Source organism: Penaeus chinensis, chromosome 3 (genome assembly GCF_019202785.1).
Source record: "Penaeus chinensis breed Huanghai No. 1 chromosome 3, ASM1920278v2, whole genome shotgun sequence".
Lineage (NCBI taxonomy): Eukaryota > Metazoa > Arthropoda > Malacostraca > Decapoda > Penaeidae > Penaeus > Penaeus chinensis.
The window spans coordinates 22,506,433-22,523,932 of record NC_061821.1 but is presented as its reverse complement, the minus strand read 5'-3'; the positions used below and the strand labels follow the sequence as shown (position 1 = coordinate 22,523,932).

The 17,500-nt window shown below is 41.8% G+C and overlaps 2 protein-coding genes across 2 annotated transcripts in view; one reads left to right on the top strand and one right to left on the bottom strand.

Moving 5' to 3' along the window:
• Positions 1-13,215, top strand: part of LOC125038577 (DNA-directed RNA polymerases I, II, and III subunit RPABC3-like) — a gene marked incomplete at its 5' end in the record, with an annotated part of 26,287 nt that extends 13,072 nt beyond the window's left edge. Inside the window, 1 exon segment of the mRNA XM_047632116.1 lies at positions 12,867-13,215. Within this exon segment, the coding sequence (XP_047488072.1) occupies positions 12,867-12,984 (118 nt within the window).
• A 461-nt stretch (positions 13,216-13,676) lies between these two features.
• Positions 13,677-17,500, bottom strand: part of LOC125038569 (ras GTPase-activating-like protein IQGAP3) — a 25,641-nt gene continuing 21,817 nt past the window's right edge. The window contains exons 31-34 of the mRNA XM_047632104.1: positions 16,529-16,685; positions 16,107-16,231; positions 15,154-15,391; positions 13,677-14,818 (exon numbers count right to left, since the gene is read on the bottom strand). Coding sequence (XP_047488060.1) covers positions 14,699-14,818; positions 15,154-15,391; positions 16,107-16,231; positions 16,529-16,685 — 640 coding nt within the window. The 3' untranslated portion in view covers positions 13,677-14,698. The remainder of the gene's footprint in view (positions 14,819-15,153; positions 15,392-16,106; positions 16,232-16,528; positions 16,686-17,500) is intronic.

Below are 17,500 nucleotides of genomic sequence, written 5' to 3'. Positions count from 1 at the left end.
TGTGTGTGTGTGTGTAGATGTGTGTGTGTGTGTGTGTGTGTGTGTGTGTGTGTGTGTGTGTATGTGTGTGTATGTGTGTGTATGTGTGTGTGTGTGTGTGTGTGTGTGTGTGTGTGTGTGTGTGTGTGTGTGTGCGTGCGTGCGTGCGTGTGTGCGTGCATGCGTGTACGTGTGTGTTCGCGTTTCCGCTCGTGTGGGCATCGTGAGCGAGACTTGCATAGCTGGGATTAGGCGCATCCCTGACAAGAATAAATACTTGGAGTGTGAGTCGTTCTCTCGGGAGGATCTTGCATCAAGTTTGTATGTACAGTTTGCGCAATATCATGATCGTAGGGAAGGGAGGGAGGGAATGGATTGCCGAATGGGTTGTTTGGCGGATGGCAATAGGACAAGATTATCCTTCCTAATTCTATCTTGCCATCCTAACGGGGTGCCGTTGTAGGACACGCGTCGCAGGACCCCTTTGCGCCAGGGGAAGGGGTGGGATTAGATGGGGAGGGCCGTGAGGGCGCCCCAGCATCGGCCCTACCCCATTAGGAGGCGTCGGCGGCCGCCCTCCATCGAGGAACATTGCTTTCGGTCTCCTCGCAGCCGCCCGCCGCGTGTGTCCCGGCAAGGCATGTAAACACCCGCCAGAACCTCTTCGGCGTCCACGATTTAAAAATACGGCCTCTGGCAGTGGTCATCGGGATCGCTGCCTTTGTTGCCTGGAGGACGCCCCTCCCTCCTGTCCCTGCGCCGCCTCCTCCCGTAGCTCTGCTTTGTCTGTCTGTTCACTGTTTCTGTTCCTTTCTTCCCTCTCTCTCTCTCTCTCTCTCTCTTTCTCTCTCTTTCTCTCTCTTTCTCTCTTTGTCTTTCTTTTTTCCCTCCCATCCTTATTCGCTCTCTCCCTCTCTCCATCTCTCTATATATTCTTTCTTTCTCATTTCCTTTTCCTTCTTTGCGATCTTTCCCCCTATCGTGCTTTGGAAAGGATGGAATGTTTCGCCTCTTGAATTTGCATTTACTTGTTTTGGCCTTCCTTTCGTGGTTTTCTGCATTTTTTCCTTTTCATGCCTTTTTCCTTCCTCAAAACGCGACACACTCAAGGTCTTAAGGAGGCCCCCGCTCCATTCCCATCTCCTGCAGAAGGATTTCTCTCTCCTCCTCTCAGGATCCCTCGCCCCGCCCTCGAGTTGGGTCGAGGGCGAGGGGCGGCGGCGAGCGGAGTAGGGCGTCTTCCCCGTGCAATTGCAGCAGGTGTGAGGACTGTGTCACATAGCGGAGTCTTGGCACGCTCCTCCCGCCCCTCCGGACACGGTGTCAGTGTCGGGAGGGAGGGAGGAAGGGAGAGAGAGAGAGAGAGAGAGAGAGAGAGAGAGAGAGAGAGAGAGAGGGAGAGAGGGAGAGAGGAGAGAGGGGAGAGGGGGAGAGAGAGAGAGAGAGAGAGAGAGAGAGAGAGAGAGAGAGAGAGAGAGAGAGAGAGAGAGAGAGAGAGAGAGAGAGAGAGAGAGAGAGAGAGAGAGAGAGAGAGAGAGAGAGAGAGAGAGAGAGAGAGAGAGAGAGAGAGAGAGAGGGTGGGAGGGGAGAAAATACGAGATTAGTAGCATAGAGAGAGACAAAAGGATAGAAAGAAAGAGTGAGAGCGAGAGAGAATGCAGTAGTATACCTTCACCTCGCCAGGAATCTTTTTTTTTTCGCTCGGTGAAGGTTACGTCTCCGACATAGCTGGCGGGACAGTCGTTCCATGTGGTTCATGGAGGCCTCAGTAGCGGGGCGCTTGTTTCCGCGGATCCTGGAGGGCCCTTGGGACTGGGGCTTGTCCAAGGGGCATGTCGTAATGTGCGTGTCCCCTCGCGGCCCTCGGCTCCTCTGCCTCCCACCGGTCGTCCCTCACCTCGCGGCGCCGACTCCCTTTCCAGGCGCCACCCCCTCCCCCTTCCCCTCCCGGTAACCCTGGAATTACCTGTTGGTGCGGGTGACACTCGAGCTGAGGCCGAAGACAGTGGACGAGGAGGAGGAGGAGGGACGAAGGGAGAGGTAGATAGTAAGGGACATGGGCAGTGGGCACCTCCCTGCCCACGCTCGTGTCCCAGTCCTCCGCCCCCCCTTTCCCTCGGCACCTCCGTGGGAATGGCGCCGCCGCAGCCAACAGCATTCCCCCGCGAGTCCGCCTCCACCTTTCTCCAAGCCGCGAAGGCGCTCGAGATCGGAGAGACGTTTCGCGGGCGGGATCTGATCGCTGTTGAGAGGGCTTCCTCTTGATACTCTAGTTGCAAAGAGGAAGAGGAGGAAGAAGTGGAGAAAGAGGAAGAGGAGGAGGGATGGGAAGAGAGGGGGGCCCAAGCGGTAGGTGAGGTGACGTGACTGCGGTCGAACCTGTACCGTCAACTTGAGACGGTGTGGTAGACATACACAGACAGACGCAGAGGCTCTCTCACGGTGCTCACTGAGCCTCCGTCCCGCAAACCCACCTGACGAGGTAGTCCAGTACGACATAAAACCCTGGGAACCCGTGGATCTCGTCTATTGCCTGCACGACCTCCGCGGGGAACAGACCTTGTAAGGTCGCCCCTCGCCGCCCGGGAGGAAGAGGAGGAGGAGGAGGAGGAGAAGGAGGAGGAGAAGAGAGAGGACGTCTTGTTGCCGGGAACAAGCGAAAGGAAGGAGGCGCCCGTTCGAGTTCGTCGACTGATTCCTCTGTTCGATGGCTGTGTGACTCTGTTAAGAGATGGGGAACGCAATCTTTCCTGTGTGATGTTAAGAGCGCATTTGGTGAAGAGATCACTTCTTCGTTCACGGTGTGATGAAAAAGAATCGCGACCTCCTTAAGCCTATTTCTCGAATGTTCCTGTGACGCCCCAAGAAAGTGGGAGCGAAATACCACTGATGTTTTCCGCTCAAGGCCTAAGGAGGTATTTCCGAGCGCCAGTGTCGCGTGGGTGGCGGCGTCGGCGGCGAGAGGGCGTGCCCCCTCGGTCAAGGCTCGGGTGGGAATGGGCGCGAAGGCTTCATGGCCACGGAATGAAGCCCCTGTGAAACCCTCTCCTCTGGCTGCAGCGTCGGTGGCTTTCGGGAGTCACGGCGGCTTTGAACTCCGGGAACCACGCTCTGCTTTGCATGTGTGGGATTATTTACGTGCGTGTGGGAGTGTTTGCTTGCGATTGCGTGTGTGTGTGTTTGGCTGAATGTGTGAGTGTGTGGGCTTAGTTGGGACAGATGTGTAGGACAGGCGCGTCACGCCGAGGCCGCCAAGGTGAGTCACACGACCGCAGAAATATCTCAAGTCTTCGAAGCAGCCCGACCCAGGTTCCTAACCCCAACCCCGCCACACCCCAAACCCACCAGCCCACCCCGCCCCCACTCCCCGCTAATCGGGCTTTATTGCGCTGTTGAGAGAGAGAGAGAGAGAGAGAGAGAGAGAGAGAGAGAGAGAGAGAGAGAGAGAGAGAGAGAGAGAGAGAGAGAATATATACAAAAGAGTGAAGACTTCGTTGTCATGCGCGCCTGACCTGCATGCTTGCACCTGCAGGTCTTCCCGGCCAGAGTGACCGTCCCGTCGGCTGCTCACGTACCGGGGATTTTCTCGTCAACTTCCTTATAATCGAATGTCTGTTTTGATTGATTGATGGATTGATTAGTTACTTGTGTGGATGTGCCCTCAGTGTTGACTGCATGACGACACTGCCCGATGACTATGTACCTTTGAATGCGTGTGCGTTTGCCCGCGCGCGCGCGTGTGTGTGTGTCTTCGTGTGCATTCGCATACATGGTTGGATGTGCATTCGTTTGTGTGCGTGTGCACATATATTTGGTGATGATCTAGTGTGAGGAAATTCGTGTGACGTGGTCGTGACGTGGTGGTCGTGCGCCCGCGTGCGGTGGCGACGGCGCGGGAGAGTGTCGCGAGGCCTGGCCGAGGAAGCACGACTTTCTCGCCCGTCTGGTCGTCCTGCGGCGCCGTGACTTCGCATACGACCCTCGAGGATTTATGGGTCGTGAGAGGAAGTTTTTTTTTTTTTTTTTTTTTTTTTATCGTGGAAAAGAGAAGTGGAAGAGAAAGAGAGCCAAGTAGTCATAGTGCGGATTGTTAGTGTTACCCCTGGAAATGGAAAGCAAAGAAAACGGAGGATGTACACCTTGCTCAGCCGTTTGTTCGTTTTTTTTTTTTGTTTTTTGTTTTTTTATTACTTCTCACCATCAAACGGACTGTGTCGAGGCGCGAGGGGAGCAGGCAAGACCGAGGCGAGGGGAGAGTGGGTGGGAGTGCTTGCCGCCTCCCCCCTGCCTCCCCTCCTCCCCCATCCCCACGTGGGTTATGCCAAGCGGCCAGTGGAAAAGCATAAATAAATTCGGCCGCGGAATGCCGTTCTTTTGGGCCCCGGGACAAATATTTGGGCCGCAAACGGGGGATCGCCGTGTTTCCGTTCGTCCAGCACGGTTGCGTACCAGAAGTGCGTTTACATGTGGTTTCCCCCTTGTGAATCTGTAAATGCATTGTCTGGTATGTCATCCTAGCTCGGACCATAGCTGCTGCCGCTGCTGCTGCTGTTACTGCTGTTCACTGCTGCCCACTCTCATTCTACTGCTGCTCCCTGCTGGTCATTCTACTATACTCTGTGATTTCTACTTTTTTTTTTCTTTTTTTTTCCTTTTTTGTTATTCATTCTTCTCCACAACGATGTATGGCGTTTCTCGTGTAATGATGTCGGTGGAGCGGCAGCCCAGCTCTCGGCATGTGTGTGTGTGTTTGTTTTTCCTTTTTTTTCAACTCCGTCAAGTCGATCTGTCTATTTATTTACCTATTTGTTTGTGTCTCTGTATGTTATTTTCCCTGTTTGAATTTCCCTACTGTCTGTCTGTTTATGTGTATTATTTTTCGTATGTCGGCCCTTTCTTGAGCTATCGCTTTGTGTCCATTTCTGTCTATTTCTGTCTCTATCTCACTGTCTACTTGTGTTCTTTTCTTCCTCTCACTCTGTCCATGTTTAATAGATTAGATGTTTGTGTTGTGCGTTTATTATTGTTTAATCTGTTCATAAATGTGTACGTATTTTATCTCTTCTAGGTATACATATGTACGTATTTTGTTTATTCTAGGCATACATATGTACGTAGGGAATGTGCCTAATGTATGATTTATTGTTTTCATGTTTTATTGGAAGAATTGTGTTACAGACGTTGTTATTGATGTGCAATGTTACATTAATTAGATTCATATTTGTGTCAGTAGTAAATAAGAGATTTTAGCATGTGTGTTGGATTATTGTCAGTATATATGTGTGTGCGTATATATATATATATATATATATATATATATATATATATATATATATATGTATATGTGTATATATATATATATATGTGTGTGTGTGTGTGTGTGTGTGTGTGTGTGTGTGTGTGTGTGTGTGTGTGTGTGTGTGTGTATGGTTTCTACATTTTGTCTTGATGTTGTGATGTTTGTATTGTTGTTAATTGCATCTTGGTGTTACTGTGTTGTAGGTGTAGCTTTTGGGGGTTAAAGATGCGCTCGTCTGTGTGTTCGTGTGTGTCCGTCTGTCGGTCTGTGTGTATCTGCATGTGTGTGTGTGTTTGTTTGTATCTGTTCGTGTGTGTCTGTGTCTGCGCATGTGTACGTGTGTTTACCTGTCAGTTTTTTTTTTTTTTTTTTTACATGTTTCCACCATTCATAATTATGCATCCTGCAGGTGCAGATAGCATCCCGTACATGTCAGCACACGTGTATTTGCAGACAGATGTTTGGGCCGAGCGCATCTGTGGGTAGGTTTAATTTGTGTGCACTAAAGGGTTATTCCCAGTAAGTTAAATTTGTCATGTTGCTCTACACCTGCGCTGGTCTCCGCGGTGTACTCCAGGGACATATTTTCCTTCCAGAGAGTGTACATTTGTGTAGAGGTAGATGTATGGTTGTAACGCGTGCATTGGTGTGCGCTGTGAGAAATGGCCATGTATCGATAATAAAGGCGTGATTATCTTTGTTGTTTTATTGAGATACGACTCTGCGATAAGCAGGTGCTCGCTGATATCGCCAAATGAAATTGGATTACAGAGTACGCGCATGAAAACATACTCTCTCTCTCTCTGTCGCTTTCTCTGTCTCTATTTCTTTCTTTCTTCCATCTTTCTCTTTCTCTTTTTCCATCTTTCTCTCTCTCTCTCTCTCTCTCTCTCTCTCTCTCTCTCTCTCTCTCTCTCTCTCTCTCTCTCTCTCTCTCTCTCTCTCTCTCTCTCTCTCTCACTCTCTCTCTCTCTCTCTCTCTCTCTCTCTCTCTCTCTCTCTCTCTCTCTCTCTCTCTCTCTCACACACTCTCTCACTCTCTCACTCTCTCTCTCTCACTCTCACTCTCACTCTCACTCTCACTCTCACTCTCACTCTCTCTCTCTTTCTCTCTCACTCTCTCTTTCTCTCTCTCTCTTTCTCTCTCTCTCCTCTCTTCTGTTTATCTATTTAAATACTATTATCGTACTAGGCTAACCCCTGAAATAAATGTATTTAAGAATTATTTTTTGAATGCCATGCGATTATTATTCAGATACTTACATATAAAAACTGAAGAAAGATATTGTACAGATACAATACGGCTCGAACGTATTAAGCTTTGTTACATTTGTTACGAAAAAAGCTGGCGGATTAATAGGAAAAGAAGATTGAGAATATAAAACTTGAAATAATTTTGCTTATGATGCATTAACAAGCTTAGACTGTCTGCCTGAGTATCTCTTGAATATAAACTTATAAGGTTATTCAGTGAACGTATTAATGAGATGAATTGACAAATGGACGTAGCGTTTCAAGTATACGGGTCCCATCATGATTATTATAGTTATGATGAAAAGCTTCCAATAAAGATATAGAACTTAAATACAACACAGAGACATTGAATTGGGCTTACTGCATTCAGGGGCGGACACATTTTCAGATAATTTTATCCACCAGAAATGGCAGGAACAAATCAGCTTTAAAAAAAAAAAAAAATCAATGGCATTAGGGGTTTAAATCTACGGTGAAGTACTCCATGTTTCATTCAGTGAGGATAACGCCATAAATAATTATAATCCTGGTCTTGATAAACTACAACATGAGAGCTGTGAATAAACATTAAAGATGCCTGCTAACTGAACATAATATACAGACGTTTATGCTAGAGTTCTGACATTCATTTAGCATTATTTTTACACACGATTATCAACTCGCAAAAAATAAAACTTTTAATGATCTCCTTGGATGCTTTACACGTCGACGTATGTGAAGCAGGAAACATCACGGTGAAGGAACACAAGTTTTGTTTTACTCATTGCTGAAGGGAAGCCAGAGGGAGGAGATGTTCTGCGAATAGGAAGCGCGATCTCATGGCTTACACAGAGGGACGGGATTCGAACGAGAGTTCACGCAAATACACGCACGTGCACGCACACACTCACACACACATGTACACACGCACATGCACACACGCACATGCACACACGCACATGCACACACGCACATGCACACACGCACATACACATGCACACACGCACATACACATGCACACACGCACATACACATGCACACACTCACACGCACATGCACACACGCACATACACATGCACACGCACATACACATGCACACACGCACATACACATGCACACACGCACATACACATGCACACGCACACGCACACACATACGTACATGCACACACACACGCACACACACACACACACACACACACACACACACACACACACACACACACACACACACACACACACACACACACATACACACACACACACACAGACACACACACATACACACACACATACACAGCTTTTCATTTTGTTCTAACACGTCTAGGGAAAGAAAATTAAAGAACAGAAAATTTAAGACTTTAAGGTTAGGGTAGGTTAGGTTAAGGTCAAGGTTAAAGTTGAAGTTAGTTAAAGAAAACTCGAACATCGCGCTCAGAAAATACTCACTAATGGATTATTAAAACGAAGTTCTTTCTTGCTTCATTTTTCTTTGAAAAGAATGTCATAGATTTTGATTTTAAATAAACATGAAAAAAAAGTTATTCATGGCTGTGTAAATAAAATAAAATCAGCTTTTGAGTTCAGTCAATAACTGCTCAACTCACAAACAGATATATTGGACAGTAACAGTTAGTTTATGCCGGAGATGAAAGTGTTATAGTACACCAGGGAAAGCTCCAGAAAATAGGTACATGCTTAAAATACTGAACATACACATATCTTTTTAAAAAATACTAAATTGATATTACCTACCAAAACATGCAGCACAGGATGTATCAGTCTCTACGTCGTAGTTTAAATACAAGAAAGATAATCGAGGTAGCTGATCACGCGATCCCGATCACCTACTGTATATTCATTGGACTCGGGCATTGTCTACACGTGTATATGTGACTGCGAGTGCATGAGTGTGTGGTTTCTTCCAGACTATCAGACACCATTTGATAGCAATACAAAGATAAGACAGACAAACAGAGAGTGAGAAAATGAGAGAACGAGGAACGACGGGAAGGGGAGGGGGAGGCACGCGAAGACTGGGTGTCACACATGTGGCTGCAGTTCTTATCTGGCATTCAAATGCTTGAAACAGATTCCACAGACTGTGCCATGTTGCCCTTGTCAAAAGATACACGGGATACGAATAGAAATAAAGATGATAATAGCTTCAAAACAAATAACGATGATAATAAGCTATTGTTTAGTACAGTAAATACACGAATAGTTTTTGGTATGAACGCGACACTCTCGCTAAATATAATGTAAAAGGAAAACACTCGGATGCCGCTGTGGTATTTTTGGTCTTATCAAGAATAGGTCGCGAGTAAGACGTTACGGGCGTGAGTTTACTGTTGGATAAATATTTCAGCTAAGCATGAACACCACAGAACGCGCTTGTGTGGTACTAAAGGGCCGTCGTCATGGTGTTTAAGAGAGACAGAGAGACGTAGGGATAGAGTGAAAAAGATAGAGACGTACAGACAGATATGAGAGAGAGAGGAATTGGCCTTGAAATTATTTCATAATAATCGTGTAGATTCGATTTGGAAACGGATATATCATGTTTCAAGATATGGTTATAATCACTAGGAGAAAGAAGAAAAAAAGTAAATAGGAGTAAGTAGAGAGAGAGCTGATCAAGGCAAGATTGAAGAGATGGGTTTAGAATGGGCTTTCTTAGTTAAAGAGGAACTTGGTAACTCATATGAACCAAGACTCAAAAGACAACAAAAACAGAAACATGGAAAGAAAGAGTAAAAGGAAAAATAACGACAAGATGCAACAGGGAAAGCAGACGTTTTAATAAGAGAACATCGCCCAATTAACCAAAGAAACATACAAACACAAAGACTCTGACAATGTCGAAGGAGAAATATCACTGCGCATTTCGAGTGTTCAGTGATGCGTAGATCGTCCAGCAGAGTACTGAGATACGGAGATGCGGACGTCGGTCACAAGTCAGTTGATAGAAAGAGGGGTAGACAAATCAGAGAAATAGTTATAATTTGATAATAATAATGATGTAGGGTTTGTTGTTATCGTTGATTGCCCATTAAGTAAAGCAAATTATAATGTAGATCTTGGAAATGCATATCTCAAACCCCTCATAGAATATCTGAGATAAACAAACCTAATAGAGCTTAACGCACACACGTAGCAAATAGAAATAGAGATATGAAAACGGGGGCGTCGTCAGGGCTAGAAATACAGGCACGTTGGCCTCTCGTCACTATAATTCTGGACGAAGACAAAAGGGCGGCCTGAGAGCCAACAGACCCTGATTAAGAGCAGCGTTGCATCATGAGGACGAACATAGAATGTTAAGAGTGGCAAAAAGTGGGAGAGTGTGTGTTGGAGAAGAGTCTATGTTATTGTTTTTTTTTTTTCGTTATATTTTTTGTTATACAGGAATGGATGTGAAAGAACAAAGTATAGTGGATGAGGGAGAGGAGTAGGCTGATCATAGGCGATGGGATTGTTGCATGATTTTAGGGTCAACTTTAATAGCGTCATGCATTATAAATCACTGGATGATGGGCCTGTGTCATGTCATGCTTTGAAAACCGCAATAAATACCCGAGTATGAATGACAAGGAAAATGAGTAATTTAGTTCTCGTTGTGATTTTTTCGTGTTTTAAAGCTTATTCATAAAAGAAATATATGAATAAAATGAATTAAAATTCATGAACACCAAACACACAGGAGGGATCTGACATTAACAAAAGTAATCCAATAATAGTGGAATCCATTATACAAGAGCTTATTTTACACTTAGAACAGAGAGGGTGTTTTAAACTGGCATGTGACATAACCTCCCCAGAAATAGTCAGTAATAGCATGTGAAATTAGACTCAAGTATTACCTGTATGTAACAATATCTCGAACAAGTCTGTAACTCGATACCTGTGTGATGTTTCATCGATGACACAGAACAATGTTTAAGCGAAGGACACAAACATCGCGAAGGACAGAACCCTAGGATAATACATGAATACGGGATACAGGAATATTTATTGTTTTCGGCAATATATGAACATTTAAGTATTTATGATTTAGAGATAACGAAGAGAAAGGTCGCTCGAGCTTAATAGGAGACAAATTTTATTTACACACAAGTGCTTCGTCCATTATGTCAGCAGGTCAGTGGTATTTTTCGAAAGCGTAAAATACGAGCTTGGAAACGGGATTGAAATTGTGTCCCGCAACAATTTCCATTAGTAATATATATAATTATACACTTTTTTGTGTGTGTGCGCGTGCATGTGTGAAATACACAGACACTATGCATATATATTCTTCATGCCTGTTGTGAAGATAACCTGTAAGTATTCCCTGGAGAAGCCCGGTGGCTCTCCCGTGGGTGGAAACCTGGCACACGCTGGGGGAGCTCCTGTGCCGCGCCAGTGCGAGGGGAGACGTCATTTTTAACATAATCAGGAGGCCGCTTTTTATCGCCTTGCTTGCATTTGTTCTTCGTGTTAGTTACTTGTGTGTATAACGTTATCGACACGGGTAAACTGTCTCTTACACTGGATTGTTTTACACAAAGAATCGCACGTTATATTGATTACATATTAGCTTTTTTCGAAGATAATGTACCTGACAGACTTGTTTATTGTGCGTCATACTTGTTTTCAGAATTTGATAATTTATTTTGCTTTGTTTTTGTTCTGCAGGCTAGATCATAAGGATTTGTTATGTATGCACAAAGATATCATATGTACTTCACAAATCGTTTGTTCTTAGGGTATATGCAAATGAAGAGTGAGTCTCGGTTAAGAAGCTCAGATTTCAGAATGAATTAGATTCCGTATACCTGTGCTGTTTTCTCCAGTGTCTCTTATTTTCTGAAATTTATGTGGATTTTTTTTTTTTTTTCGTTTCTTTGTCTGAATATGTATGAATGAATATGATACAAAATATGTTGTAAATATTCATCGGATGTCTAATCAGTTTTTAATTATTTGTCAAGAATTGTATAAGTGCAGATATTCACTCATCACGACACAAGCAAGTGGTAGATATGATCATATAATAGGATGCACAACCTTATCAATTTTTATTGGGCAGCTAACAGATGTTTGGACCTATTTCTTAGTGTCATCTAAACAGGAATTCTGTAATTTTATCTTAATCTTATTATATAATGTTCTGTTAGTTTCTACCTACTGAGTAGTAACTCTAACGTTAACACACGTAGAAGTTTATTTTACTACGTGTGAACACTGATAATTATCACCTTGGAACACGTGATTTGAATACGAACTCTGTGGTTTGCGATGCTGGTTCATTCCACATTTTCACTTCTGAGCAAGTATCCATATACATGAATGAAGTTAGTGTGTGTGTTTGTTTGTTTGTGTTTTACTGGTGTATATATTTTACTCAACTGCATGCACGTAATATAACCCATTGAAACTATGGAACAAACCTTGGCGTAGGTGAACACACAATCACGGGCGCGTGGATGTGGCAGTGTGGTTAGCTGGTTGTGTGTCAGGGTCACAACCACTATCTGCACTGCTCCCTCTCCGCGACCCCCTGCCGGCGCCCCCTGCTACTCCCTCAACCCACACCCAACACACATGGGTCGCTGGATCGCCTCATCCGGGAAGCATCGCACAAGACCTGATGCACCGACGCTTGGTACACCTCGATCGGACTTTTTTTTTGTTTTTTTTACCCATGGCTTCTCTTTTAATAACAGTTGCTCTACACGCAGGCTAGTATGCAGAGTATGTAGTAACATTATTCGCATTTGAAACCTATTTTTTTTCGCAGAAACCTTTAAATGTCTTTTATTCCCTGGCTTAGTTTAGGGTTGATGGAAGATGGGATTCGTGTATATTCTTTATAGTGGTCGAGGTCTGTTGTATGGATTTTAATAGTTTGCTTCGGTAGGCATGGATGAGTAAATAGGCATCAAGGGGATTTTGTGTGTTTAGTATTTGGAGTATTTTGAAAGGTTATGTATAAGGCGGATTACTAAAAAGATACAGGTTTTTAGTAGATAAGCTTTTTGGAGGTTGGCTTTACAGTTTAGATTTATCAAGGTTTTACTATAATGAATTATGATATGCAACTTCCAGTTGATTTCGGTGATTGTGCAATATACATACACATTATATATAAAATATATACACATACATACATTTAGAAACTCTTCAGATTTGACTTCAATAATACATCAGTTATTTCACCTAATCATTATATATTTTGTACTGATATCATTTTATTTTATTTTTTAGCGCTTTTTGGTTAATGAAATCAAACCCAAAATTAACGACTCCCTAACGTCCTAATTTAAGACATTATATCAATCTGCCTCTTCTGATCTCATGTTCCGATGTTTCAGGTCGGCGTACGTCTCCTATGGTGGTCTGCTGATGCGCCTTCAGGGTGATGCCAACAACCTTCACGGCTTTGAGGTGGACAAACACATCTATCTGCTCATGAAGAAGCTGGCTTATTAAATCACCTGGTGATATCATGCTCAGGAATACTCGTGTGTTTTCCTTTGGTTTGGTTTTCTTAAGTCTTGATTTTATTTTGAAGTCTTTAATAATAGTGATTTTTAGTTTTTAAAAGAATTGTCAGTCAAATGCTTTGCATTTTTTTCCTTTTTCCTAAGCCATGGTCACTTAAATTGTGTAAATTGCCAAAAAATAATGTACAAGTTTTGTAATAAAGTTTTTTCAGATAAATGGGGACTGTCCTTTATAACCCTTAGATGTCAGTATAGTAACATAACCCAGGAAAACAAGATGGTACATTTCAAATAATAGAATAGGTGACTGACACATTAATTTAGTTTATAAAGGAAACTAAAAAATGGAGAATTGTAGAATATTGCACACTATAGATCTTTACTGTTCATGGAGCTGAAATTATATTAAATCCTATAAGAATGACATCATCGAGCCAAACTGTTACATTAATTGACTCCCTAGTGTTTTCAAGTAAAGAATTTTTCTTGGCTTTCAAGTGGCAACAGTCTGAAACAGTGCCATCTTTAGCAGTTACCATGAAATACTTTGTTTAAAACTGCAAAATTAATGGTGATGTCACATTCAGAGAATTCATTAACTGATACTTGTTATAATATCTTCTTCATTATTTGAGGCTTTCTTGAAAATTAATAAAATTGTAAGGAAGAAAAACAACATTGAGACTAACAGATTTATTATTTGCTAGTATTCTTAAATCTGTGTTAATCATCTATTATAGGTTGTAAAAATAATAAAATCATATAAATAGAGGAAATCAGCAGTTCCATTATTTGAATATTCAGTAAAGAAACAAGTATTAAAAAAGATTTATACTAAAAACTGATAAATGAAGAAAACAAATATATGAAATAGACAAAATTCCCATTTGCAGAAAACAGGTGAAAGTTTGTCTATCATATGTCCTTATCACAAAGGCAAATTCATGCATGGTATGGTATGCAGGCCTTGGATACAAAAAAACAAAAAAAACAAACTGAATTCAAGAGTCGAAGTATGAACTCACAATACAAAATCCCTGAAACATTTTGGTTATGAATTTTTTTTTTATTCCTTGTACCTGTGGCTGTTTACCTAAAACTAAAATGGAATATCATAGCACCACTACTAGAATAATGAATTAGTTATAGTATGTATAAATATATTTTAGCACATTATACCGGTATGTAATTTAATACATCTTTATACATGGTGTGTAAGAGAGAGCTTGTGTATATGTGCCTGTGTATGTTTAAAGCATTGGTAATTTGCATATTATGCATGTATAATACATGTATTTGTATCTGATGAACTAGTGCATCAATCACGACTTCCTTAAATGCTTGTATCAGGTCATTTAAGAAAGGAATCAATAAAATTAAATTTAATGATCTCTAGAATCATCCTAGAAATATCTAAAAATCGAAAAATAGAAAGAGACAGCTATAGAAATAAAAAACAAGACTAGTGTGATATGATGAAAAAACATAGAGAGACAGTATTTAGAAGATAATGCATAACTCTCCATTTTTCACTGGATAGTTAAACTGTCACATACTGCTACTACTTGCCCACCTGCAGTACAAAAAGACCTCCCCAACAGCACTCTTCTAACTCGTATTTACCAAAACTTTCATTCCTATGTACATTATCTTACAACTCATGCTTTCCCGGTGCCTGTGGGACCTGTCTTCAAGTATATTCACTTCTTCTTTGAATAGAACTTGGTGTTGAGAAGGTGGAGTAGGAGGTTCACATTAACTTTGACTTTGGAGAACATCTTCTTGACTGTAACACCTTCATACTGAAGCTGTAGTAACTCCTGGAAAGAGATCAGATTGTCTTTTGCATTCATTGTCTTTTTTAATGTAATATGGCTTTTTGTAACTTTGTCTACTTTCAACTGATTTACTTTATTTAAATATACCTGATATTCATAAAATCAGTACAGATTTTATGTACTGAAATTTAAAATGGAATGGCAAGCTCAAGTTAACAGAGCCTTTTCAAGTTTGGCTCACTTGAAATAAAAATAATTACCTTTATTTAAATTGCTAATAAATTGTTTCTTGAATTGCCTTGAATTCAGAACTCTTACATTACCACCTCAAAAGGGAGTGTTACACTCAACACAACAAATGCCACCAAGAACAGTACCTGAATATCAATTTCAACAAACTCCATTGGCACACCCATGAACTTGACTTGAACATGGAAAATACCAGTGGTAGCCAAAGGAGTGATTTCAAATAGCACATTCTTCCTCTGTGTCTCAGGCAGGTCTTCCACCTCTAGCAGTACACCCTTCTCCATGAGTTTGGTCGCTGGGTACTTAATGGTTTGTTTTGAACGTGTCTTCTCGCCATTTTGCTTGTTTGAGGCCTGATGCACATTCCTTTGGGAAAAGAGATATTTAGGAAATCCAGTTAATTTGGGGATATTTTTTGCCAGCTAATACAAAAAGATATTTGGTTTAGTCTCATCTGCTTCAACTGTTAACTTATAAATAACCTGATACAAGCATAAAATAAAATGCCTCAAGTTAACTTAAAGCTGCCAGGGGTGGCATGCGCATACATGCTATGCCAACTGTGAGTTTAATTTATTAATTATCTTTATGCATAGATGGCTTCCACAAGTACTAAGTCACCAATGAGCCAATTACTACCCATCTCACCTGTTGATCTTTTCCTTGATTTTTAAAAATATTTTCGGATATCTAATATTGCTGTTAATAAAGTCAATAACACTATAATTGTAATGTCTAAAAGAATAGCAGCATCAAAGTGATAGCATTAGTAAAAGTACATTTTTTCCCTACAAACTCAAAGAAAGGTGAAATTAGGTAAGTTCAAAAGGTCTACTAATTAACTCCTTTGTCGATAAGCATTTACAGAGCCATCTATGTGCAGACACATATCATAAAACAATACTCAGTGAACACAACATTTTCATGGAGACTTTGGTTAATGCACATGTACAACCTGACCTACAAGAAATATAATCAATAATTTCTTTACAATTTTCAAAGAACAGACTGCAACTGATAACATACATACACATATACTAGTTCCTTTGTCAATCTATAGAGCAATATGACAAGAACTTACTTATTTCTGGCTGCAATATTGGCAAGGCAGGTACTGAGGTAGGTGTGGTATGAATCCAGCTGATCACGGTAGAACTTTTCTTTCTCCTCTAACTGGCTAGCTGTCATCAGCAGTCTCTGCAACTCCTGTATGCCAGAAATATTCATATAAGAATGTGAAAAAACAGAGAGAAGTCTTTTGACCAAGTTAACGGTTATGCAGTTGCATTTGTCACTGTAGAGTTGTTTTCATTCTTTCTTTGAATTCATAAATGCTAATCTTTCTAATTAGATGGATCTCATGTGATACTGAATACTTGTCTTATAAACAACCATAACCATATGTCTTCAACCATAATGACAGCTAGTGAAATTTCATAATTTATCTGAATTGAACTATAAAGTTTTGTATATCAAATATACGCAAACAAGCCACACCCTCACCATTCTTCGAGATATTCTGTGTTGCCGTTGATTGACAATATCACTGGCAATCGCATTCAAGAGGGTCTGGTAATTGTCTGCGCGACTAGCTAGGCCCTGATTTTCTAGCCTGCGCAGGTTGTGGGTCAGCCGGGTTTTAACCTCGTGCAAGCTCACTCTGAAATTTTGTTATGGTAAATAGGCTTATTAACATAAACTATTGTTCCCTGCTGATCCTTGGAAGAAGAAAGTCAGAAATCATGGTGGCTAATATAAAATTCAGATAAAAACGATTCACAAAATGTACGTACGTATGTACGTACGTATGTACGTACGTATGTACGTACGTATGTACGTACGTATGTACGTACGTATGTACGTACGTATGTACGTACGTATGTACGTACGTATGTACGTACGTATGTACGTACGTATGTACGTACGTATGTACGTACGTATGTACGTACGTATGTACGTACGTATGTACGTACGTATGTACGTACGTATGTACGTACGTATGTACGTACGTATGTACGTACGTATGTACGTACGTATGTACGTACGTATGTACGTACGTATGTACGTACGTATGTACGTACGTATGTACGTACGTATGTACGTACGTATGTACGTACGTATGTACGTACGTATGTACGTACGTATGTACGTACGTATGTACGTACGTATGTACGTACGTATGTACGTACGTATGTACGTACGTATGTACGTACGTATGTACGTACGTATGTACGTACGTATGTACGTACGTATGTACGTACGTATGTACGTACGTATGTACGTACGTATGTACGTACGTATGTACGTACGTATGTACGTACGTATGTACGTACGTATGTACGTACGTATGTACGTACGTATGTACGTACGTATGTACGTACGTATGTACGTACGTATGTACGTACGTATGTACGTACGTATGTACGTACGTATGTACGTACGTATGTACGTACGTATGTACGTACGTATGTACGT